Source organism: Mya arenaria, chromosome 4, assembly GCF_026914265.1.
Source record: "Mya arenaria isolate MELC-2E11 chromosome 4, ASM2691426v1".
Classification (NCBI taxonomy): domain Eukaryota; kingdom Metazoa; phylum Mollusca; class Bivalvia; order Myida; family Myidae; genus Mya; species Mya arenaria.
The window spans coordinates 7608620-7634792 of record NC_069125.1 but is presented as its reverse complement, the minus strand read 5'-3'; the positions used below and the strand labels follow the sequence as shown (position 1 = coordinate 7634792).

Below are 26173 nucleotides of genomic sequence, written 5' to 3'. Positions count from 1 at the left end.
ATCAATTATCAATTAACATTGGGTTATTCATCTGATTCAAAGCTGATAAGGATCTATACTGGTCAAGTGTATTTATGTATTTATTTACTTACAGGAAAACCTAGTGAAGAAGCTGCCCATCCTGACTTTGTACCAAATCAAAATCTACATCGCCGACGGGAGCAGTAAATTTTATTTCTGAAGGATGGGGTGGACGTGTGTCGGACAAGCAAATAACTTTGGAATCAGGATATATGTCTAAACTTTTGCCTGGTGATGAAGTGTTGGCAGATAGGGGGTTCCTTGTTGCCGAGGAAATGGCAGCCTCCGGCACTGTGCTTAGGATTCCTTCATTCACAAAAAGCAAAAAACAACTTTCTGGCAATGAAGTTGATACGTCCAGAAAATTGTCGCACGTGAGAATATATGTTGAGCGTGAGGGAGAATAAGGAGGTCTCTTATACGGGACTCGAGTATTCCTGTTAATCAAGTTACTTTGTTGAATGACATTGTAGATGTAATAGCTGCATTACACAATTTGATGCCTTCAATCATAACATCTAACTAGGTGTTGACATCTAACAAGAAACGCAAAGCAATTTGTGATCTTAATTGTTTATATAATGTGTATCGCTATAAGCTGCCAAAACTATGACTTTATATTTTCACACTTTTTCTGTTTATATACTGCATGAAAATATAAATACTGAAAAAAGTGTTAGTTTGACTCAGTTTTCTTTATTATCCCTGGGATAATATCTGACACAAACACTTTCAGTAGTTTTGTTGTTAATCTTTCAATGAAGTCATTGTCTCTCTGAACACGAACTGCTAAACTGTTTGATTTACTCCAAAGATCGCAGATATACAGATCGCAGTACATCACATCACAAATAAGCATATGACCTTGCACCTGAGTGTAAAATTTGTAATTTTTCTTCAACTCAAAATCTTTTGAAATCTGAAATGATCGATCACCTATATTTACATCACTTATAGGATCTGGCAAACCCGACTCATATGACTTTAAGCATTTAATTTCAAGACATCCGTTCCCACAACATACACATTCAACTACTCCATCAGGGGACGCCCCTAAATGTGGAAAAGCTCTGTTCAGTTTGAACCCACTCTCTGAACACTGAAATAAAGACCCATTAAGAAATGCCTGATACTTTGTGCACATCTTTCTAGCCACTGGTTCATTTTGTATGCCGTATTTGGTAGCTGCAGTAGAAAACGACTTTGGTTCTAACAACTCTTTCATTACTGCTGACCTGTCTGTTTCATCTCACAGAGTAAATATTCGATGCATCATGCTTGATGTGATTCGTCCCCTTCTATGCGTTTTCCATATTTGGCTCTTCGACTGTTTGACAGTTAGCTGATCAATATTAGACATGTTCTCTGTTGTCAGTGGCATAGATAACTGTTTAATCATATCACTGCTGGATATATTTTCACTATGGAACTGTGAAATAGCGTTAATCAGAGTTGGTGGTAATTCTACTCTTTCTTTAATGTCCATAGATGTAAAAACAATAGCAGATGGTTGAACCTGTCATAAAGAATCAAAGTCTATCTTCGCTTCTGCTGTCATGGAGGCTGTCCCAGGTGCATCGGGGTTGGGTCGGATATCTTCTCCATACTTAGGCCTTTTGAAATCTATTTCAGTAAGCCGGGCAGGTTGGGCCTATAAATAGCGTTTATTAAATAACTGATAGCTGATTCAAGTATTAGTTAGTGTTGTGTTAATATCAAATATCAACATTGCAATGCACATATATAAATATTCACAGATGTGTAGTTATAATTTCTATATGACAATTATTACCTTCTTTCTTGACATATCGTTCCATGTACACAGTGAACTCGTGCATGCGTTATCGCGTAATCCTAAGCGAATGGCAGCTTCAACATTGTATGCAAGGGCAGCTGCATAACTGCACGCTTTTCCAACACTGCAAATATAACCAATTAAATTCGGTTACTTATAAAATGAGTACAGTTGACATAATGTGAATATTATAAGTGATATTTAAATTTAAAAATAGTCATAAACTGTGTTATTATTGTTTTAAGCAATATAACTTACCCGGTCATGCATGTGCAGTGAGCTGTATGTATTTGTCTTCCATTTTCTCCACCCAATTTAATAATAAGGTACGTTGAATACATATCCTGTTTGGAGCCTGCCTTTGGCTAGGCAAAACATCTGCCTTCAGGTACACCTTATTGTCCATGTTTGAATTATGAACGAGAACTTTCTGCACATGTCCGCAAACAAAGTACTGATATGCATCCATAGATTTAAAGCTTTTCATCTCTGACTTGGAATAATAATTAGAGCTTTCCACAAAGTAGTTATATATATCTGGATATGTTAGCTCGGGCCAATGTTTCACATTATCCTCCCAAATACTTGCATTTATGTTGTAAGAATCAGGTAAAGTTACTGCCCCAACAGATAATTTATCCAAATATACTGCTAAATCACTGGAGGATAATTTCCTTGCATAATCTGATAAATCAACTTGTTTAAATAACTCGAAATCATTGATGTCTGCCATTATGTTATATCATGTAAACTAGACCACTGAACTATATTGAACTATATAATGTAGTAACCTGGAGGGGCTTATTAGCAATGTTTTGCCCCCAGCTAGTACACGTGGTCAGTTAATGATATGCAGAATCTATTTTTAGGTTATCTGAAATCCATCTATAATATCGAAATGCGTGAAGTAAATATTAAATGCTTATAAACAAGGCGATTATTCTTTTTTGTTTACTTATACACCGTTAAACTTTATAATCATATTGTGATCGTAACTTTTGTTAAAAGGTTGTATTTGAAATAATAGTCTTTATACATTCCAAACTTAAATTAATCAATATTTAATTGTTTTTTTAAATATCATGTGTCAACATATCTTATTCAAATATTTTATATGCGTTTAAACAGTACAATGAATTATATAGGATACATTTTAAGATCGATGTAAAGTCGATATATCGACAGATCCGAGTCAGATAATGATTCGATAAATAGTCAATACAAGCAAGTTACATTTTTATGTGTAAGTGTACAGTGTTCATCAGTTTTGCCACGTTGACTTCTATGAAATATACGTCACCAGTGGTTTTAAATGTCCCAAAAAGGGATAGAGGGCTAATGGCAACCCGATAAAGTCGGAAATACGATCATAGTATGATATTTCAAATAAAAATATAGTCTATAATTAAGAAATTTATTTAATTTTATCCAGAAAATATTTAACTGATGTTCAATGTCCATATTCAGTACTTACTATTGTTGTCTTATTAAAAAATAATGATAGTTTAATGAAGTTCTATTTAATAGTTATTCGCTGACGTCGACGTCTTTGATTATGTTTTCGATAGGTCTATGCTAACCTAAATGATTGTTTGATAGAGTTGTATTTGGTAGATACATTATGACGTAGATAATTGTTTGATAGAGTTGTATTTGGTAGATACATTATGACGTTGATAATTGTTTGATAGAGTTGTATTTGGTAGATACATTGTGACGTAGATAATTGTTTGATAGAGTTGTATTTGGTAGATACATTCTGACGTAGATAATTGTTTGATAGAGTTATATTTGGTAGATACATTCTGACGTAGATAATTGATTGATGGAGTTGTATTTGGTAGATACATTCTGACGTAGATAATTGATTGATGGAGTTGTATATGGTAGATACATTATGACGTAGATAATTGTTTGATAGAGTTGTATTTGGTAGATACATTCTGACGTAGATAATTGATTGATGGAGTTGTATTTGGTAGATACATTCTGACGTAGATAATTGTTTGATAGAGTTGTATTTGGTAGATACATTCTGACGTAGATAATTGATTGATGGAGTTGTATTTGGTAGATACATTATGACGTAGATAATTGTTTGATTAAGCTATGTTTTGATAAATTTGCTGACATAGACTTTAATACCTTAAAGTAGACCTTAATACTATATACCGTCGAAAATAACTCAAAACTTCAATTTGTCATTCATCGAAATATGTTTTTTTTTTTTTACTTTTAAGATAACTGATATGTCTGCTCTATAGAATAATACTTACTTCAGCTTATCCAGTAAAACTTATTTTTGATGTCATACAGACAAAGACGTAAGTTTCCTCATATGTATTTGATCGCATAATTTGGCAATATTTCGAGTCGTGTATGCCTTTATTCAACCTCACATCCTCTTACATAAATGTCATTAAGAGGGATAACATGCTGAACGTTACAATCCGTATGGTTGATTCAAGGCCAGATGTAGGCTCCTAAAGATATTGATCAAAATGACCATCAAAATCTAAGTATATAAATATAGTGTGTTTTGAATTTTTGACAGATTAGAAATTTTGACAGTATAAACAAATTACAACCGAAATATGAATAACGTAGCATGAAACGGAACGTAAATACATTTATCGGGCAGTAGTACTTTTCACTGTAGCTTACATACAGAAGTAGTATGTCTGGATCAATAAGCAGTTCAGATGCAATGCTGGCTCTTTTCTTCTCCCCACCTGACAGACCATGAACGAAGATGTCGCCAATAACTTTAATGAAGCATACAATACAAGCCATTAAAATTTGACGGTAAACATAGGTTTCTTTTGAGATATACGTAAAGCCTCTGTGCCACCTAGGAGTAAATAATTAGAGAAAACAATTAAAGTGATTATAAAACTATGATAGAGTCTTATATAATGTCTGATAAATTTCATAGGTCCACAGGATGCTTTATAGAAAATAAAAGAAAGTGAAATACCAACGAAATTCCACAAAGGTCGAATGACGTTGTTTATTGAAAAATCGCAGAACTCGTTAAAGTTTTTGTAAAAAAAGTTATGTATGCCGAAATAAAGTGTGGCAAATAAAGAACGTTAAATTTAAGGTAGTTAAAGCTTTAATGCTTCAGCAAATTTGGATATTTGCTCAGATATTGTCTTTGAAGACCACAATTTCATTCTTTGTTGTTGCGTCATTGGTTGACATTGTCACGTAATGTTATTAATGGACTTGAAGATGTCAAAATATCGAAAACTGTATCGTAGTCCTCGTTGTCTGGTTGATCAACAAGCAATTAGTCTGCTTTTGTTCTTGACATAACCGGCGTACTTTTTCACAATAACTGATTTTTTGTCGATATCATCGAGTAAAATAGTGATAAAATAAGTGTTTTCATATACATCTATGGGATTTTTTTTAAACCACACACATCTTAGTTATAAACAGCAAATCATAAGGTTAACAGAAAGTCACGTAATATTTTGTAATGAAGTTGTGCGCGTTAATTTTAGATTTCACTTAGATTATACTCTCGGTTTTGTCGCATTTAATAATTGCATGTTGTATCACTCTGGGCGTTAAAAAGATCAAATAGGTTGATAGAAGCCATTTGGATAAACATGCAATCAAATAAGTTAACATCAGTAAAACATGGGACTTTAACAGAAATGTATGATTTGTTGCCGAAATTGTTCATATTTATATATGTACATTTATATGTATAATTAATTTTAATTATATATGTACATTTTAATCAATCAAAACGATTCGTACCAGTATTGCAACACTTTCGGATGTCGAGGGCATCAATGATATCCTCCAGTCTCTGTAACTTGTCTTCTTTCGAAACACTCTCCGGTAGTCGAATCATTGCCGTAAACTAAGGGAAATACCATAATGCGAATGCTTGAAAACAACCACACGTAATTGTTATTGTAACCATTGATGGACATGTATTATATGCATTTTACAGAGTCTGCCTTTGTTGATTTTATCGTCACTAGACGCAATTAGTTTCATACTTTTAGGAAGAAACCAAAATTTAAAAATGTAACATTAACAAGTGTTTGTCCCCAGATAAGAAATGAAACTGAGAAATGCCAGAAAAAATCGATAAAGATGACATAATCACAATGAATACTGTTTTGTTGTTATGTATTAACACAATGACAATCGCCAAGCAAATGTCAAAGCATCGAAAAGCTGGTACATGTTAAAATTGAGCCTGTCTGTGTAATAGTTTTTTTTCTCGTTCATTTTCTGTTACGACTTAGCCTTGTGCTTTAAACAGGGTATATGTGAAAGTCTTGACTACAGTTCTTGTTACAGAATGGTGCATTTCATCCTTGTGTTTCATACTGTGATAACGACAAATACTTCGTACACAAAAAAAAATCTCGAGTGATTGTAAGAAAACATATTGATTCTCATAATACTTTGATAAGATTTGAAACACTTACTTGTTCACTAACCCGAACATAAACCCACCCTGACCCTGCTTTGGTGTTACCCTATGTGTATAGGCTTGTATAGAACGCTTATTTATTGCTGAATCTTATATAAATATCAGATGCCATGGAAAGTGATGACATATAATGTTAACCCAAGAACGTTCATGTTAACCTAGGCGTTTATTATAATTAAAAACTATTGTTTACACTGGTTACATATGAAACTGTGCAAGGAGTCAACAAGAACATATCCACAATGAAGTGATTAATCTATACCGCCGATATTATAACGTCATATGATAAACTGTTTCCAGTTCATAATTTCTATTTTTAGATATTCTGTCTTCTAACACGGATTTTTAATTTAACAAATTTTCTGTGGAAGTATTCAATATTGGTCTTAATTGGGACAAAGAACGATCTAGCTAATCGGACCGCGCGATATAAATAACGGACCTTTACAGAGAATCACTGATGTATGACCATAAGTTCACTTTCAACATCAAACAACAAGTTGAATTATCAGTTCATGGTGTTGGTCCTTAAATTTATTTTTTGCAAATAAGCGACTCGATCTATGGAAATTCCATGTGTAATATAACCGTTTCACCCGGTGAAAAGCGTAATGTCTAATTAACAGTACGGATTGGATAAATTCGTGTATATGAAAATTTAACAAAGCGTGATATGATAATTTAAATCATCTTATTCAATTGATACTGTATGGAATCTTGAGCAGAATGCACAATTTGTTTGAGTGATTTTATCAAAAGTAAAATTAATCATGCTATCATTTGCATTTCATAGTGAATGCATTTCGCAATCGAAAAATTAACATTTCGAATTGATAGTATTTAAACGCGATATGCAGAAACGGGTTTTATATGAAAAGCTTTACAAAATATATTTTCTTAATGTAGAATAAAACATTCCTTTATTTTAAAATTGCCAAGAGAAGTCACAGACTGCCATATCCCCAGCCAAATTAAGGACAGAATCACCTTCGCTTTTCGATAAAGGATACCAATCAACATTAACAAAGCGCAATAACAAACAAAATACTGCAGTCTTGGTTAAGATTACTGTGCACTGCGCTACTTCTTAATGACATTTATCAGTATTTGTAGTTTGAATTCAATATCACAAAGTCTTTCAAAGTCATGCTCCGGACAAAAATATGTATAAACATAAAGCAACTAAACATACTGCAGCAAAGGTTATATAAATATGTGCCCATTAATTAAAAAAATACTACAATTATAAAGCAGTTAAACAGTCAACTCGTTCTTTTCTTTGCTAAGATTGTATAACTATAATGACAGTAATTTACATAGTGCATGTGCAATAAAACGAATTTCTGCATTTGTAATGCAGTTAACTTTTTTATCACCTTATTGTGTGGCTATAATGAATCTTAAAATGAACAACCGCAACACATCGTGAATGCCATTCAAACAGTGAATATACAATAAATTATGAGCAGCAACATATGGTTGTAAGTGTTGTCATTTGTCTTAATTATAAGAATATCCTTTTGTCTTCCCAACATTTAAATTTCTGAAATTAATTCATTTTTTTTTAATTATCCTGGTGTAAAAGTTAAGATGGTACAAATCATCGTTTTGATACATTTTTGTATCCTTTGTTGTAGACGATGTCTAACCATTCAGTGGCATGCTAAACTAAATTAACAATATGAAATCTGCATTAGTTTTTCAACTTGAACATATCTAGTTGTTCTACGATGTAGAATTAAGGAATCATATTTTCATTGATATATTTTAGCGCGACAGTTTTTTTTCTTTTTTTCTTTTATAAATATGTTATTGTCCTTTTAAACTATTCGTGTTGAAATGTGATTTTTTTTTGTTTATAAACATCTGCATTTTGCAAGCAATATTTATGCAAAAAGCTACAGAAACAAGCTCAGTAGCAAAACGTTTAAACATAAACCCGGTTTAGTGGCACTGGGCAAACGCCAAAGACAAAGAACACAAAATCACAAACAAGAAACACAGAAGAACCGCACAAAACTCCACAAACTCCACAAACAGCACAGTGCATACATACTAGATATATATATAGGCATGTTTATCAAGATTACCGCCTTGGAACGGTCAGTAAAATGTAAACTTACTTGGGGTTTAAACCAGTTTATGTGCACAAACCTCACTCTTATCCAAACAATCCTTAATAAAGATAAAACGCAAAAGGTAAATCTTATCAAAGTATGCATTAACATGAGAAAAATTATCAAAAAAACATATAATAATAAACGTATATTTCAATTTCATGTTATTTTCATGTACCCTAGTGAAGTGAAAAATGCCATTACAACGCTTAAATATGCGATATTCAGATATTTTCTTTTCGATGAAATGCTCCCAAGTTAGTACAGCTTCGGGATCAGTTCTAAACTTAAACTGTGATTTTTCCATCTTTGATGCCCTTTTACATGGCCTCATTAACAATATAAAGTATGTACATATAAATATTGCATGACAAACAACTGTGGATACCTTTATTTTCCTTAAGCAGTGGTTTATCTATTTTACATCTAGTGGACTAAATATGTATGAAACAATTATCTTTATATAAAGTGATTATTCAAACGGAGAGAAACGCTAAAGCCTTAGGCCTTATACATATATAATTCAAGATAGCAATATTACACATGGTTGCATCATTATGTTTAAATTTTAAATAGAAAGTTGACTGACATTATAAATGCACGTACATACAGAGTTTCCCACAACGTCAGATTTGAGAAAAGTACATCGAAAAACAAATCTAAGTCGACGTCGCAGTTGTTTCCCAAACTGTACTCCAGATAGGGTAATTTCTCCAGATGTCAGGTTTTGTCGACCAGATATGACATTCAGAAGTGTTGTTTTTCCAGCACCTTAATGTAAACAAGCGTAAAGAAAATATTGACATGGTGACTGATTTCTTCCATCTCGTTGTTTTGTGTTAGCACAATATTAAATAATGGCGTTATATTGTGTCTGGCACAATCATACTGAACACAAGGCTGTACTTTTTGAACTGGCATCGTTAACACGCAATTACAACAATATTGTATTATGTGGCGCGTGGGAGTTGGCGCCTTAACAACACGAAATAACAACCATGTTGAACTTGTCGTACTGACAGCGTTATTTCGTCCATCTTGGGTGTTGATTCCCAACGAACAAACCAAAACAAGAATATTGTACTTGCAATACTGGCTCTCTCCATGTGTCGTCTATGTGTATTAACGCCTTGCCAAAACGCAAACAACAATGCTGTACTGTTCGTATTTTGGTGCCGTTTTTATGTCGTCTTAGTTTTTGGCGCCACGCCAAAAAGAAATGTCATTTTTCTTTTTTTGGCAGTGGTGTCCTAATCGTGTGTTTTTTAGTGTGGCGGCTCCGACACAATATTATTGTTCGCGTTGGCGCCCTTATCAGTTCGTCCTAGGGAGTTGGCAGCAAAACATCAAATATCGCCAATGTTTTATATTTCGCATTGGTGCCCTTATCGTGTCGCCAATAAAACAAATGTATCATTGTACCCAACTATTTAGATGCCGTATAACATATCTTTAATTTACAAAAATGACAGATCCGTGGTCTAAAGATTACACACTTGGCAGTCAACCCAGGGGCCTCAAGTTCGATTCCAAGCCGATCAAATATTAATCAACTTTAAATGGTGTTCCGTGTGACAATGTTTTTATAGACCTGTGCACTTTAAAGACAACTCTAAGGTAACTCTAATCAGGGTTTCATTATGTCGTGCACTATACCTTATATGACTAACAATCTTATCAATCTTATCAAAGCACTCGCCGAATAGGCCTTGCCCGTGTGCGAGTATAAATAAGCTTACACACCTGATTGACAAATTTCCGGTATTTTTTGTTGATATATATGCTGTAACAAATGAAAGCGCGACAATTAAATAGGAATTAAATAGGAATGAATTTGCGCGCGCTTGAAGAAAAAAGATGTGCGTTATAACACCAGTATCAATAAATATTTACGTAACCAATTATGCATGTAGACAACAAGGATTAAAATTGTTTTGATATAAAACAAATGTACCTGAGGGTCCCATGATTGCCAAGATGTCGCCACTTCTAACTGTACAGGTGGCATCGTCAAAAATTGTATTCGTCTTAATTGAAAAACACACGCTCTGAAGAGAAAGAATGGTATCTTTTGAAAACGTGTTCGTCTCACTAGAAATGCAATCCAACAACTACCTATGCATGAGCTACTGGTCACAAATATATATGATTTGCGTATAAGTCTAATGTCTAGTGGATTTTTTTTAATTATGAACTGAAACGTGACTGAATGGTGAATATACTTTTGTATTGTACACATTCGTGCATAAGCCTAGCACTGCATAGGTTTGTTTTGAAGAAGATTACATCATCGATAAAGTAATATGGGAATTTTATTTAAATCATCTTAAATATTATTAACCATGCATTTTAAAACATTGTTTGGATTGCATTATGCCAACCCCTAAATTTCAAGGACTACAGAGAGTCACAAGTATATATTTTGTCAATATACTAGAGCCTCAGTGCCACTTATGATTAAATATTTAGAGAAAAATAGTTTTTATATAACTAAGATAGAGTCTGATAAATGTCGGATGAATTCTAGAGGTCCACACTTTGCTATTCTAAAAAGAAATGTATGGGGAAATACCAACAAAATTCTTTACTGGGTCACTGACTTACAATATGATAATGAGGCAGATAAGTGGGCGGAGCATAGCATCAATGTTGTTTTGTAAACAATCACAGATAGGTACTGGCTTATGTCTTTGTAAAATCCTACTTTTGTGTATGCTGAAATAAAGTGTGGCAAATCTCGTAACTGATATAATTCACTTTAAGTTGGAACCCTTAAATTTTGCTCAAATATCGTCTTTGCCGACCACAATTTTCATGCTTTGTTGTTGCGTGATTGGTTTGTTGACATTTTGACATAATGACGTGATTTTATTAATATATGGTCAAAGTGTCAAGATATTGAAGGAATGTATCGGAGTCCACATGGTCTGATCAGTTGGCGTATAAGTCTGGGGAGTTTTCGTGTTCGGCGTGGGTTACATTGAGAGGCGATTTTTGTTACCAGAGCTAACACCTTAAACTTTGCCAAGTAGTACCTTAATACAGATAAAAATAGTGACCTTTTCGTATTTGTACATCTATATTTACAATTTAAGTAACCTGGAAAAGGGAAAAATGTAATTAATGCGTTTGTGGGTAAAACTTTTCAAATCGAGAATCATGGAAGCTTGCATGCATAGCACATAAAACTAGTGACGAGTGTCAGACCTTCACTGCCATTTACTGAGCCTTAAGTTGTTTGTTGATATTGTTTTTTCAGAACTATATTAAAAATACAATACGACAATAAACAATAACCATACACTTTGTCCGAAGAAAAAAGATAAACGTGTAGCTATATCAGCTAATGACATTAAAAATTACTTTATTTTCTCTGTAAGCGAACTCTTATTTAATGAACGGTGGTAGGCGCACAGGCGGATATATGCACCCTCGTTAACACAATCGTTGTTTATTTTTAAATATTAAAAGTGTATCATATGCTCAAATATTTGACTAAAACACATGCTGCTGAATCAGCTGTCTGTAAGAATACTGCAGATAAAAAATATAATTTATAAGACAAATGAATAATAAATTGAATTATGTAAAGCACTTCTACATTCAAATGCTCAACTGCAGGCAGCTAGGGGTTGATCACCGTGATGGTGGTTCTCATTTCAATAAGTTAGTGTGACATGACCTGTCTACACTTGAATCGTGGCGGAAGTTGCACAGTAAGTCATTGCAATTTCCAGGCCCACGCAGATGATCAACAAGCCGCTTCGCTGTCGAATAATTTTCCTCCTAACCGCCCCACCTCCTTTCTGCCTGTCCCGTACTCATATTGTTTACACTCCATAAACGTTCAACTTTGATTTTTTTGTTATTTTCATACAGTCGAAAAGAACTTGTTTGTACGCTCAACTTTATGGGACTTGTACTTATAATTTCACCCATATTCTTACTTATACAAATATTCAATAAATATTGGCTGGTTTAAATGCACCAACCTTTTTCAATTCAATTGCTATTACTGGTTCTTGTCCCATAAATGAACTCCGGATTTGTAAGAGCGCAAATATAGAATAAATCTCTGAATATTTAAGAGCAATAAAGATTACAAAGTTAACAATGATGACGTCAACAACGTTTTAACTTTAAAGAAAGGTTCTGAACAAACGCCCCAATATGTTTCATGTAGTCGATGCGATAACAATTAAGTGCTTTTTCGTGGAATTAAGTAAAGTTTTGTAAACATAATCAATCACAATTAACATTGCACGGTTTGCCTCAAACCATTTGCGTTGGGGTTGAAATGTGTGTGCATAGAGCATGTACGACACACCATTGGTTTTGTCATCATATGATAATTTGAACTTCCATATGAATCTATACTATTCTTCACTTCAATGTTTAAAGACGATATTTTTGATAATAATTACTTTTTATGTGGACTTGAACAATGTAGCATTGCATCATGTATTTTTCCGTGGTTTAATGCATCGTGATATTGTGTAAATATATCGCCATGCAATAAAATATGATTAAACTAAATCTAGGTTATTGTTTTATTTATTGTTTGGAGAATTTAAATGTGATCAATAAATCGAAAATAATGCATCGGCTATAATAGATTGAGAAAGGGCAGCGGCGTGGAAAATGATGTATAACAATAAAAAAAGGCATTAGAAGAAATTGTGTAATTTTGCTTCATTTGTTATATTAAAATACTCAAAACAATGTAAGTTCATCTTTATCTTATATTTCATTTCAAATTTGAACATGTATTTATACATTTTAGAAAAAGAATCCGAAAATGATTATAATAAGTTATGGTTGATTGTAATCTTATAAGTTACTTCCGGTTCAAGAGATCCGGACTTTCCAGACGATTTCTGGGAGAATATTGTATGCATAATAGTTTTTGAAGAGCTCGTTTGCGTTTTTAATATACAAATATAAAGTTTAATCCTTGAATAGTAGCTTGGCAGGTTCGTCGTTCTTTCAGTTGGATAATTAATAGCATTATTTCAAAGGTCATGCTTTCTTATTTATGCATGTAATTTTCGGATTTTCTGCTTCGGATTTTTGAATCATATCTGAATTTCATGTTTACATGCTATTGCAAATGTTAAACAGTAATACATACGTATCTGGTCGATTGTAAGCAACATTCTTCATTGTTATTCGGTTGCGAAGAGGAATGTCCGGTATTTTCTTTGGTACTAAAACTTTCTCGTGGTTAACGAATGTAACGTTCAGCATATACTCGCTCGTAGTGACATTTTTGTAAGAGGATGTGAGGTCGAATAAAGGCATTCATGACTCTAAATATTGTCTAACTATGCGGTCAAAAGAATATCCGGATGTCTACGTCTTTGTTTGTATGACATTAAAATAAGTTTTACTAGATAAGCTGAATTGAAAATCATTCTATAGAGCCGACAAATCAGTTATCTTAAAAGTAAAAAACAACAACAGAGATTTCATTAAATGCATTGAATGATTTAAATGAATAATAGTGTAATGAATTTAAATGAATAGAAGTGGTTTCGACGGTATATGAGTATTAAGGAGAGCAGTTGCCGAAGGTTATGTCAGCAAGTTTATATAAAAGAACTTCATTAAACTTTCATCTACGCAGAATGTATTTATCAAATACAAGTTCATCAAACAATGATTAAGGTCAGCATAGATGTATCGAAAACGTTATCAAATACGTCGATGTCAGCAAAAAACGATTAAATAGAACTTCATTAAACTATCTTTATTTTAATAATACAACAATAGTAGGTACTGATTATGGACATCCGCTAAAGAGTTCCCGGATAAAAGGATCGAAAAGAGGCAATTTCTTTATTAAAGATTATACTTTTATTTGTGACATCATTATATGATCGTATTTCCGACTTTATCGGGTTGTCATTAGCCCGCTATTTGTTGTTGTTTTTTTGCTACATTTAAAACCACTGCTGACGTATATTCCATAGAAATAAACCTGCTGAAACTGATGTATAATGCACACTTAAAAATGCAATATGCTTATATCGACTATATATCGGACCATCATCTGGCTCGGATCTGACGATATACCGATATTACATCGATCCTTAAATATATCCTGTATTATTGATTGTACTGTTTAAACGCTTATAAAATATTTGAACAAGAAATTTTGATACATGTTATTTAAAACACATTTGAATATTGAGTAATTTTATGTTTTAAATGTAAAAAGACTATTTTATTATCATTCAAATAAAAAAAAGTTACGATCACAATATGATGATAGCGGTGTGTAAATAAACAAAAAAGAAAAATCGCCTTGACTATAAATATTTACTTTATATAGAATGTTACATTCACAATGAACAAATGTAAATGAAACACTATGCCATGATATCGCGACTTCAGATGTAATTCAGGAGCATCTATGGTATATGAACAATTCCTCAAATCACCAAATGTCTATGTATGCGTAGCACAATGTTGACCAGAACACTATTAATGTATACGTTACACAATTGAAACAGGAACACTATATATGTATACGTAACACAATGTATACCAGATCACTATCTATTTATGCGTAACACAATGTATACCAGAACATTATACACGTACACGTAACACAATGTATACCAGTACATTATCTACGTACACGTAACACAATGTATACCGGTCCATTATCTACGTACACGTAACACAATGTATGACAGAAAACGCTAATAACAAGCAAACAGGCAAGCGTTGAAATGTGACAATGTAGCGGAAGGACAATCCCCGCCTCCTTCAGAATATCACCCGAGGTCACTGTGGCGTTCACATCGTGCAGACAGTTTGATACCGAGACACGCTGGGGGAATGACATCTGAAATTAAATGCGTTGAGATCAATTATCGCTTGAAAAAAAGTATCCAAATGAACTTTGGATGACTATAGAATAGAAAAATATGTGCATATATTACAACAGAATACACCACTAAAGACTACAATTAGCCAACATTTTCTTCAGGTTATCAAAAAACTCTTATTTATCACATATTCAAATATAATTTCAATATGAAACAGCTGAATTACTCTTTATATAATAATTAATAAATTAGGTAGATTTTATTTGTATGGGGCTGATTTTCACAATTTTGGCGCCATCTTGGATTTTGGCTTTATGCAAGAGATATTCCTGCCAACAGCACTTTTCATAAATGGCAGACATTCCTCCAAACAATCATGCAGAAATTGTTTGTATAGCAGGGGTTGGCAGTACAAATGCTAATTTTTGACGTATTTGCTAGTTGGGGCCCTGCCTAAGGGAGATCTTCAAAAAAAGTACCACGTTAGGAGCCTTGGTTGATGGGTCCGGTGATAAGGGGATGCAAAGTGCGTCCCTCTTATGTAAAATCATTGACCCGCCCCTGTTTATCGCATCAGGGAATGTCCTAAGAAGAACATTCGATTGTATTTCGTATCATATGTGTTTATATAAAATTTGATGCATAAAAAGTACAAGCTTACGATATCGGCTCCAATCCTTGTAAGGTTATAATGGTGATGGCCGATAGAAGATATTGGATGTGAGAAATGTACCGCGCCCAGTCCATCCACCAAGGGAATCTCTGTGTAATGAAGCCACAAAACAACATCGAAATTAGTATCACTGTATTCCCAACGATAATAGCGACACTCGTGTTTGTAAACAAAGCCCCAATCAGCAGCCCAAGACCCTGTAAAAGAAAAGAGAAGTGTAATAAAAAACTTGTTAAGGTTAGGCCACGCTTATCCAGGGAGCAGTGCACCTTTAAAAAGACGATCAAAGTACAGATTTACTCTCAGACATGCGTTTTTGAAAAATCTCATTTTCTGCTAGGGATCGACGTTTTGCCCATATACGTCGTGTATTTTATATATAAATTTGAAAATACTTCATTGTGTTTAAATAAGAGAAGCTCACACACCTGTGAAAACGCTGACCATCAAAATGGGCCAAGTCATAAAAGACTGTCTAACGTTGCCCAATCCAGACATCCAAAACACAAACGTATAGAACAACGACGGAACCACGAGTTTTAACGGTAGTTCGCTCACAATAACACACAATGTTTAAAAATGCACTTTTTTGCAATGCTTTGATCATACATGACAAAAATCTGAACATGAAAACAAAAACCAGATTAAGTACAACGCCCGTATTTATACTAGACATTGCAATTAACCGAATAGAATAATACAATTATATAACACTGGTACATATACACTTTCAAAATATTACAGCGGTTAAATCCCTTTATCGAACAACAATCACTGTCACCAGGATGATCAAACTGACGTCATTATAAAAAAATGCTGTCATTTGAAATAAGCATTTTTAATTTAGAAATTAACGTTTTTTCAAGAAACATTGATATTAATATAGCTGTAATCCAGCTATTTTTTACAGTTAAAGTTACAGTTTCGTCAAGGAAGGTCACTGCGAAGGAGGTTGATACACTTGATACACTTGTGATACACTCATATGTTAAGATGGCTTGGATTGCAGGTTCAAATGTCCAAAAAGTAATGAAGAAAATTTAAACAAATGCAAAACAATTACGTCGGTATAAGAACAATTGCTATATGTTTGAAAAAGCCTTCAATTTCATCTTTTAAAATAGTATGACAAGAAATCATAACTTACTAGACCCATTCTGTCTTTTAACATATCGGCTTCTTTAGGAATTTGAAAGAAGAGCATGCCACAAACAGCTGCCATTACCGCAAAATGTATCAGGTCGTGATATTCGAATATACGGCTTTTCGACTGTAGTTGCGCCAAGTCAACATTCGAAACTGCGACCAGACGTTTGTTGGCCATCTTGCTTTCGTGTTCTGCACGTAATCTAGGTCATCAGCATCCAAGGTTACAGTCGTGTTTGTTGATTCTGAAAATATCACAGTAATGTGGCAAGATGACATATATTTTCGAGGCCATACCAGACTGGTTCTATGCTTAGCGTCAGAGTCCAATTTCCAAACCTACCTACCAGGTTGGAAAGAACAAACAAAGGTCAAGAAACGCCGAAGCAATCTCTTCAACAACCATACGACCCAGAGTCGTAAGATCGCAGTTTAATATTAGATTAAGTGAGTGTCAAAACTTTAATTAAAAAACATAAATCTGAAATATAGAGTAATATTTCCATTCAGGTTGTAAATAAGATAAGATATATTGTTGATACCAAGAATAAATAAATTGATCGAGCGATACAATTGTTGATCAGGAGGCCCCAACATTCAACATGTTCGAGACATATGTAGAAATATCTTAAAATGTAAAGCGTCATAGACAGAACTAAAAATTGCACGAAGTGTTTCACAATCTATCAAATATCAATTAAAACAGATCAAAGCGCCTGGCTCTACTCAAAAGAAATCAAAATTGTTGAGATATATAAAAACTAAACATCGATATACAAATGTAGCACAACCAGGCCCAATCCATCTTTGAACACATTTAATGTTATGAATTTGAAAGTAGAGCAACCTGAAAATTTCAAACATTACTGCGAAGAAAACTAGGTCATGAAATCAAAACAATCGGCCCTTCGATTGCCTATAGTTTCGCAACGTCGACATTCGAAACTGCGTCCAGAAACCTGTAGCCCACCTTACTTGATTGTCTACCCGGCTAAACAACTCAAAACTTCTTAACGGATTTGTTTATGTGTCGAGTCTAAAAAATGGACCTTCATATATCCAAATAGCTCCATCATTACCTATGATCGTATAGAAACGTGTTAAATATTGAGTTGATATAAAGACTTGCTTTATTTTCGCAAACTCACGCTTCGTTGGTGAGACGCAAAGATCACCCGCCTTCACTTTCACGTCAGCGTTTCTTCCGTTCTCATCAATGAAAGCTGCATTAACGTTGCCTTTACAGGGTTGTCTGAGGAAGGTCAGAGAGCATATCGATAAAAAAGCAATACATCAAAAGTATGAGGAATTCAAACATTCAATATTGCATTAAACACGCGTGTCCAATTGTGAATGACCTCACACTTCATGTGAATTCATGACATGTATCCTTGTTTAAAACTCACATTAACTGTGCCGTTTTGTTCATCTGCACGAGTTCGTCCAGTCTCGTTTTCTCAAGTTTCAAAACAGCAACTGAAATAAAACATATGAGACTTCAGAACTTCAACTTGAACTGCAATGACAAACCAAATGATAATTGCATTGGTGAAAGTTCGTGTATTGCATGATTAGATCTACACAAAAAAAATCTTAGGAATCCTGAAATAACAAAAAGCAATACGAGTGCTTAATTGACAAGAAATTAAAAGCCTATAATTAAAGGTGAAATGAAGTAAAGCATGTTCCCTACGTAGAAAATCGGCAGGATTGTATAAGGGGTTACACATATGGCCAAGCTTCTCCATAAACTCCAGTGGTTTTTCGTGGGCGATCTGTATTGTTATCTTATTTGGCTCTCTCGGAAGAACCCATCGATTCAATGCATTACAATAACAGTATATAATTCCGTACGAATTACGAGAACACAGACCTGCCCATGTGATAGAAGTAGAAGAGCGTCGAACAAGTGATAAATCTGGCTGAAAGGCTGATGAATTGTTACAATCACTGTCTTGTTGTAGCGGGATGCAAACCCGTTTAGTTGCTTTATTATACTGTGTTTTAAGTGCAATGCCAGATGTCGGCTCCTATAGATATAGATCATAATGACCATCAAAAGCCAAGTACATAAATATAGTGTGTAAGGTTTTTGGCTGATAATCAATTGTCACACTGCAAACAAATTACAGATGCGAAATCGATTACGTAAAATAGAATGGAAATATTTACCGGGCAGTTGTACTTGTAACTGTAACTTCCATCCAGAAGTAGTATATCCGGATCAGTAAGCAGTTCAGATGCTATGCTGGCTCTTTTCTTCTCCCCACCCAAAAGACCACGAACGAAGTTGTCGCCAATCACTATAATGAAGCATACAACAACACCCATTAGAGTTTGACTCGTTCCGGCAATTTTGGAAATTGCAATACAGTCAATGTTGACTTTCAAACAGATATTTTGGACTTGAATCATATTTGGACACGTTCTCAACATTTCAAACGTTTAAAACACTAACTTTAAGATGGTCTTATGATTTAAATCGTGTCAAGGATATTTATTTTCTTATATCTACAGTCAGCATCCATTTGCGTCTTTATTTCCAATTAAAAGCTCGGTCTCAAAAAAGTAAAATCTTAAAAGTTACAGATTTTGTATGATATGGTTTATCTGTACTCAACTGTAGACAGTGTTTTTGATGACAGAGTCAATAATTTTCACAGTGCTCTTCTCATAGCAATTTTACAATGAAATAAAATATCAGTTTAGAGTCTTGAACATCTCCGACTTAAGACGTTGCTCAATATGGATCCAAGTTTCAAAACAATGCTGTACCAGTCTTATTTTCAAAACAAAGTTTCGAGACACTACCAATGATTGAAAAGAAACTTTCATTAAAGATATACTTTTTATTAATATAAATATATGATTCGATGCCGAAATCGTTCATACTTATATATGTATATAATGTATATATTAAACATTCGAAACGATTCATACGAGTATTCCGACACTTTCGGATGTCGAGGGCATCAATGATATCCTCCAGTCTCTCTAACTTGTCTTCTTTTGAAACACTCTCCGGTAGTCGAATCATTGCCGTAAACTAAGGGAAATACCATTATTCGAATGCTTGAAAACAACCACGTTTAATTGTTAGTGTAAGAATTTATGGACATGTATTATATGCATTTCATTTATGTCGCCTTTGTGGTAGGTTTCGGTACTAGACGTAGTTTGTTTCATACTTTCAGGAAGAATCAAGAACTCAAAAATGTAATATTTATAAATGTCTGCCCCCGGATGAGAAAAGAAACTGGTAAACGCCAGCCGAAATGGTGAAAGGAGGAAACACTTACAATAAATACCGTTCGGTTGATATTTATTTTCACAAAAAATGCGAAACACTCCTCAAAGCGGGGAAAGGTTGGTGCCTTCATTCAAAATGAGTTCAAAATGTATGTCAAAAGTTAGTCCGTATGTGTAATAGCTTAAGCCTGTGCCTTTTAACTAGGTTTTTGTGAACGTTTTCATAAGATGCGATGGAGGGCGATAGTTTATAATGTTAACCAGTGAACGTTAATGTCAACCGAGGCGTTTATTACGCTAGTTGAATCTACAATTGTGCAAAGCGTCAACAAGATCATATCAACTAAGAATTTATCAATATAATTCGGCGATATATAATTAATAGTTTAAGTTAATTTAATTTTCTGTTTTTAGATTTTTGTTTTTTTTAACACGGATTTTCAACGGAACAAATGCTCTGGTGCATTTATGAAAAGGTCAAGAAACATACTGATATTGAGTTACTTCATTCAATTTATTTTTAAATAACAAGTATGTTAATCAGTTTAACGGGTTTTAAGGACAGGTCACTTGAGGTTTGATAATTAAAGTCATCTTATTCAATTAAAACTGCATTTCTTCTCACTGAAATGCTCCCGATATAGTACTGCTTTGGGTTGAGTTAAAAACTTAAATTGTCTTTGTCCCGGCTTTGGTGATTTTATAAAAGGCCCCGTCACCTATATCATTGTATAAGTATGTACATACTACATGACATACACCTGTTGATCCCTTAATGGTCTGAGAGCAGTGGTATATATTTTATACATGTAATGGATATATATATCATACTGTATAACGTTTTAACTGATGGTTGACCGTTATTATAAATCCACCTACATACAAAGTTTCCCACAGCGTCAGATTGGAGAAAAATACATCGTTTTGAAGAACAAATCCAAGCCGACATCGCAATTGCTTCCCAAACTGTACTCCAGATAAGGTTATTTCTCCGGATGGCAGTTTTTGCCAACCAGATATGCCATTCAGAAGTGTGGTTTTTCCAGCACCTTAATGTAAACAAGCGTAAAAAAATCATTTAGGAATTATCCCTTACATGGTGACTGATTTCTTCCATCTCTTTGTTTTCAGTTAGCGCCATGTTATAAAATAATATGTTATGTAATATTATGATAAATATTGTGTTTGTCAAAAACATACACAACACAAGGTTATAGTTGTTGTACTGGCACTGTTATTTTGTCGTCCAGGAGAGTACATTTTTGAGCCCACGTCAAAAAGTTCCATTTTTCGCATTATTGTGTCGTACTGGGGTGTGACCGTCCCGCCATTGAGCAATAACAACACTGCTTTATTTACCGCATTGGCGGCCTAATTATGTCGTCCTTAAGTGAGGGCCTCTGGCAAACACGAAATAGCTACAATTTTCTTTGTCTAGCGCCCTTATTGTGTCGACCTTGGATGTTGGCGCCCCACCAACAGGAAATAACAACGATGTTCTATTTTTAGCATTGGCGCCCTCATTGTGTAGTTCTTTGGTATTTGATACCCTGCCAAAACGAAATAACGTCAATGTTCTATTTTTCGCTTTGGTGGTCTTATTGTGTCTTCCTGGTGTTATTTAGGGCGCCAATACAACAAATACGTCACTGTTCCAAAGTATTTGGATACGTTAAAATATATTTTTTTATCTTGAATGACAAATTACTTGCAATGTTGGTTGCTATGTATGTTGTAACAAATGACAGCGAGACAATAACATAGGAATGCATATGTGTGCGCTAGTAGAATGGATTCGCATAATAACAAATTGTTATCAATTAATATGGTTTTAAATACGCATGTAGAAAATTATGATTATAATTATTATAATATGAGAAAGGTACCTGATGGTCCCATGATTGCCAACAAGTCGCCACTTCGTGCTGTAAAGGTGACATCGTCAATAATAAAACACATGCTTTTCATAGCAAGAACGGTATCATTTGATAATGTGTTCATCTCACTATGAATGTAATCTAACAAATACTTATGACTGAGCTATTGTGCACGAATAAATTAGATTTGCATATACGTCTCATGTCTAGTGGATATTTTTTTTAACTGAAGCGTCAATGACTAGTGAATATGCTACTGCATTGTGCGCATTCGTGCATAAGCCTTTTACTAGTTTTCGAAAGAGATTAAATCATCAATTAGTTATATCAATGGAACATGATGAGACTCTCATCAAATATAAACTCTTTGGACGTCGTGTTGTTACTCTTATGGCGGCTGTTTGGACGCCCAATATACTAGTCGTGAATAATATGTTACGAGGATGTCAAACTCGTATTTAGTATTTAGTTTTGACATTGAATAAATGTCCTTTTCTCTCACTGTGGTTTATTATTCACGTCTGCCATTTAGTTGAACTTGTCATGGCCTCCTTATTCAGTAGCAATACATAAAAGATTATTAACCACTAATCAAGAAAAGTTATTTTGATTGAATTATGCTCTCCCCTAAATTTCTAGGACTACAAAGAGTCACAAGTACATATTGTGTCAAAATAGCAAAAGAAACATCCATTTACAAAATACCACGATGTAGCAATTTCATCATTGACCTGTGAATAGCAAGGAGATACATTCCTTTATTTAAAAAGCAACTTCCGGTACAGAACGCATACGTACGATGTTCGTCACGAATTGTTACGTCGAGTGGCGATATATGTCGATGTTATCCGATATTACCAGACCTGTACAAGACCTATGATACCTTAATCTTTGGTAATTCGGTACCGTATTACAGACGGAAGTAGTGACCTTTGCGTATTTGTACATTTATATTTGCAATTTAAGTATGCGTAAAAAGAGAAAAAAATATTGATGCGCATGTGAGTAAACCCTTTCAAATCGAGTCTTTTGGAAGTCGTGCATGCATAGCACACAAAACCATTGACGAGATTCAGTCATTTATAGCCATTATACTGTGCTTAAATTGTATGTTGGTGTACCTGATGTGAATAAAAATTGAATTGAATAACCAACACACCAAAAAGTATTAATATAAATAGTATATCTTCAATCGAATGGTAATCAAATAATGCTGAAAGTCACAAATTAATCATAATGCTGTTGGATGAAATTTAATATTTAGTTGATTGCCGCCACCAAAGCGGTTATATTGCAATAAGCAGTTACGTGCGTTGCATTCATGACGCCGCCTGTATACATGCAGTCCCTTGTCATGATTGGAGATATTGAATCGTGATTCATCACTAAATATCACGAAACGCCATCGTCGAGCACGATTGTCGACCGCGCACTGACGTCAAACTTGATGTTGACGCCCCGTGAGACTCCTTCCACGATACGGTCTCATGCAGCGTATGCCCCGTTCAAGAAGTCGATTTCTCACTGTATAGCGGTTGATAATCCTTCCCCGATAACCTTCAATAAGGTTCGACGTCAAACGCGCTTAAATAAAACTGATCGCGGAGATGATGTGTACGTATGACATGTTCCTGATGTGCGGACGTCACGCGTGGTGCACCTGATTTTGGCCTGTCTAACATACTCCCTGTTTCATTTATCCGCTGTACTAAGCATGAAATTTTCGAACGACACGCGTTAAGACGTCTAGCGACAAATTCTTATTTAGGTCCACACTATAGCATTGCCAAATACCTAGCAAGATTGACATAACTTAATCTATGTATCGCAATTTAATAAAAGAAGCACAACTTTTGTCCAAAATAGTTTTGTAAATCATTGTCCGGGTATACATGCGATATTTTAGTGATCAAAAACTGCATGGTATAGTTGAATAAGTAGCACGTGCAAAACGTGAGCTGACCCACTTCTGACTCCAGTAATGTGTACTGGAGCGTAATTTTGTTTTGCGCTTGCGAAATAAATACATATATTTGGAACATGACGAAAATTTAGATTTTTCTAGAAATATATAAACGTTTTACTATGTATATTTTTTTTTTATTTACATCAGTTTACATCCACTCTGCTATAGGAGAAAAGTAAAACGATTATCTTTATGAGCTCATCACATTTAACTTTATCTGCTCTAAACAAAAAACTATGCAATATATTTAATGAAGACATTAAACGTATAGACATGCGGTTTTTGACGCTATGGATCATGTTAAAGAGAAATACGGGCGTATATGTTTGACGGTAAGAAACAGAGTAATTCGTTTAAAGACGTGTTTGTTTGTATGACAAGTTGATAAATTGTTGAATTCTACATCAACATAGATATATCAAATAGAAATTAATTAAAGGTTATCTATATCAGCATAGATCTAGCAAAAAGGATTGCATCAAGAAATCATCAACATTTGCAAAGAGCGATCAAATAGAATATCACTAAATATCATCTACGTCAGCAAAGAGCGATCAAATAGAATATCACTTAATATCATCTACGTCAGCAAAGAGCGATCAAATAGAATATCACTAAATATTATCTACGTCAGCAAAGAGCGATCAAATAGAATATCACCAAATATCATCTACGTCAGCAAAGAGCGATCAAATAGAATATCACCAAAAATCATCTACGTCAGCAAAGAGCGATCAAATAGAATATCACCAAATATCATCTACGTCAGCAAAGAGCGATCAAATAAAATATCACCATATATCATCTACGTCAGCAAAGAGCGATCGAATAGAATATCACTAAATATCATCTACGTCAGCAAAGAGCGATCAAATAGAATATCACCAAATATCATCTACGTCAGCAAAGAGCGATCAAATAGACACACATCGGTACCGTACACACATCGCACAGTCCGCAACATAACGCATTCGCCACTATGAAAATATTATTTGATTTATTTATGCAATAAAAATATAAAAACATCTATGTGAAAACAATAAACAAGCAATCTTTATACAGTGAGTAACACATTAGCTTAGCTTAGGTTGTACCGGGTCCTTAATAGTGCTCCATCAAACTATTATCTATATCTAGATAGCATAGATCTAGCAAATATAACTCTATCAAAGGCGTCAACATAGATCTATCAACTATAATTTCATTACACTTTGATTTATATTTAATAAGACAACATTTTAGGTCCCGATTATCGACATTGAACATCAGCTAAAGAGTGCCTGGATAAAACTGAAATAAAGTCAATTTCTTTACTATGGATTATACTTTTATTTGTAATATCATAATATGACCGTATTTCAGACATTATCGAGCCATCATTAGGCCGGTATTTATAGGTATATTTAAAGCCACTGCTGACGTATATTACATAGACGTCAAAGTGCTGAAACTGATTTATATTGTACATTTACACATACAAATGCAATATGATTATATCGACTATGCATCGGACCATCATCTGATTCGGATCTATTCTGACAAAATATCGATCATAAAATATATACTTTAGCATTGCTCAATGGAATGTTCAGATATATTTATTTAAATGAGAAAACGTTGACCATGAAATTAAACACATTTTAACACCGAGTACTTACTAATATTTTATATATAGAGACTATTATGGCAATTGAAATAAAACATTTTAACGACGATGGCTTCGATAACAATATGTTGACAGCCATGTGATAGTAAACAAATGGAATATCCGCCTTGACTATGTAATAGTTAGCTCACATGAATTAAAATTTTAATGATAAAGAAGATCGAAGCTAAATGACTTAAAATACAACCTCATAGACTGACACTGGGATTGTGTATGGAATAAGTAGCAGTGGGCGTAAACACCAACGAAAGTTAAAATTCTAAATGAATAAGCCTAGTCCTTTTGGAATGTCTATATAGAAAGTAAAATTCAACACATTGTAAACCAGACCACTATCTACGTACACGTAAAACAATGTAAACCGA

At 34.0% G+C, this 26173-nt stretch overlaps 1 protein-coding gene and 1 pseudogene across 10 annotated transcripts; both read right to left on the bottom strand.

Annotated features, from left to right (window-relative positions):
• LOC128231246 (uncharacterized) lies at positions 1-10633 on the bottom strand. 10 transcript variants are annotated; one of them, XM_052943799.1, is made up of 5 exons: positions 10350-10624; positions 5588-5693; positions 4485-4581; positions 1814-1940; positions 1-1672 (listed from the first exon to the last, which is right to left on the bottom strand). In XM_052943799.1, the coding sequence occupies exons 1-5, from the start codon at positions 10401-10403 to the stop codon at positions 1541-1543; spliced, it is 516 nt and encodes a 171-aa protein (XP_052799759.1). In that variant the 5' UTR covers positions 10404-10624; the 3' UTR covers positions 1-1540. The 10 variants fall into 10 exon arrangements, 2 of the variants coding, with proteins under 2 accessions (XP_052799759.1, XP_052799760.1); XM_052943800.1 differs by having other exon boundaries at positions 9002-10623; XR_008260327.1 differs by having other exon boundaries at positions 1814-4667; positions 10350-10633.
• Positions 10634-15026: 4393 nt separating this feature from the next.
• On the bottom strand, positions 15027-22258 carry LOC128229822 (uncharacterized; annotated as a pseudogene).
• Between the last annotated feature and the right edge of the window lie 3915 nt (positions 22259-26173).

What these genes read in the sequence shown, in the direction of transcription:
- LOC128231246 (XM_052943799.1), bottom strand. Translation starts at nt 10,403, where the DNA reads ATGCCACCTGTACAGTTAGAAGTGGCGACATCTTGGCAATCATGGGAC. An exon ending in GGCAATCATGGGACCCTCAG is followed by an intron (nt 5,694 to 10,349) that starts GTACATTTGTTT and finishes TATTTCCCTTAG; the next exon opens with TTTACGGCAATGATTCGACT. An exon ending in GATCCAGACATACTACTTCT is followed by an intron (nt 1,941 to 4,484) that starts GTATGTAAGCTA and finishes TTATATTTGCAG; the next exon opens with TGTTGGAAAAGCGTGCAGTT.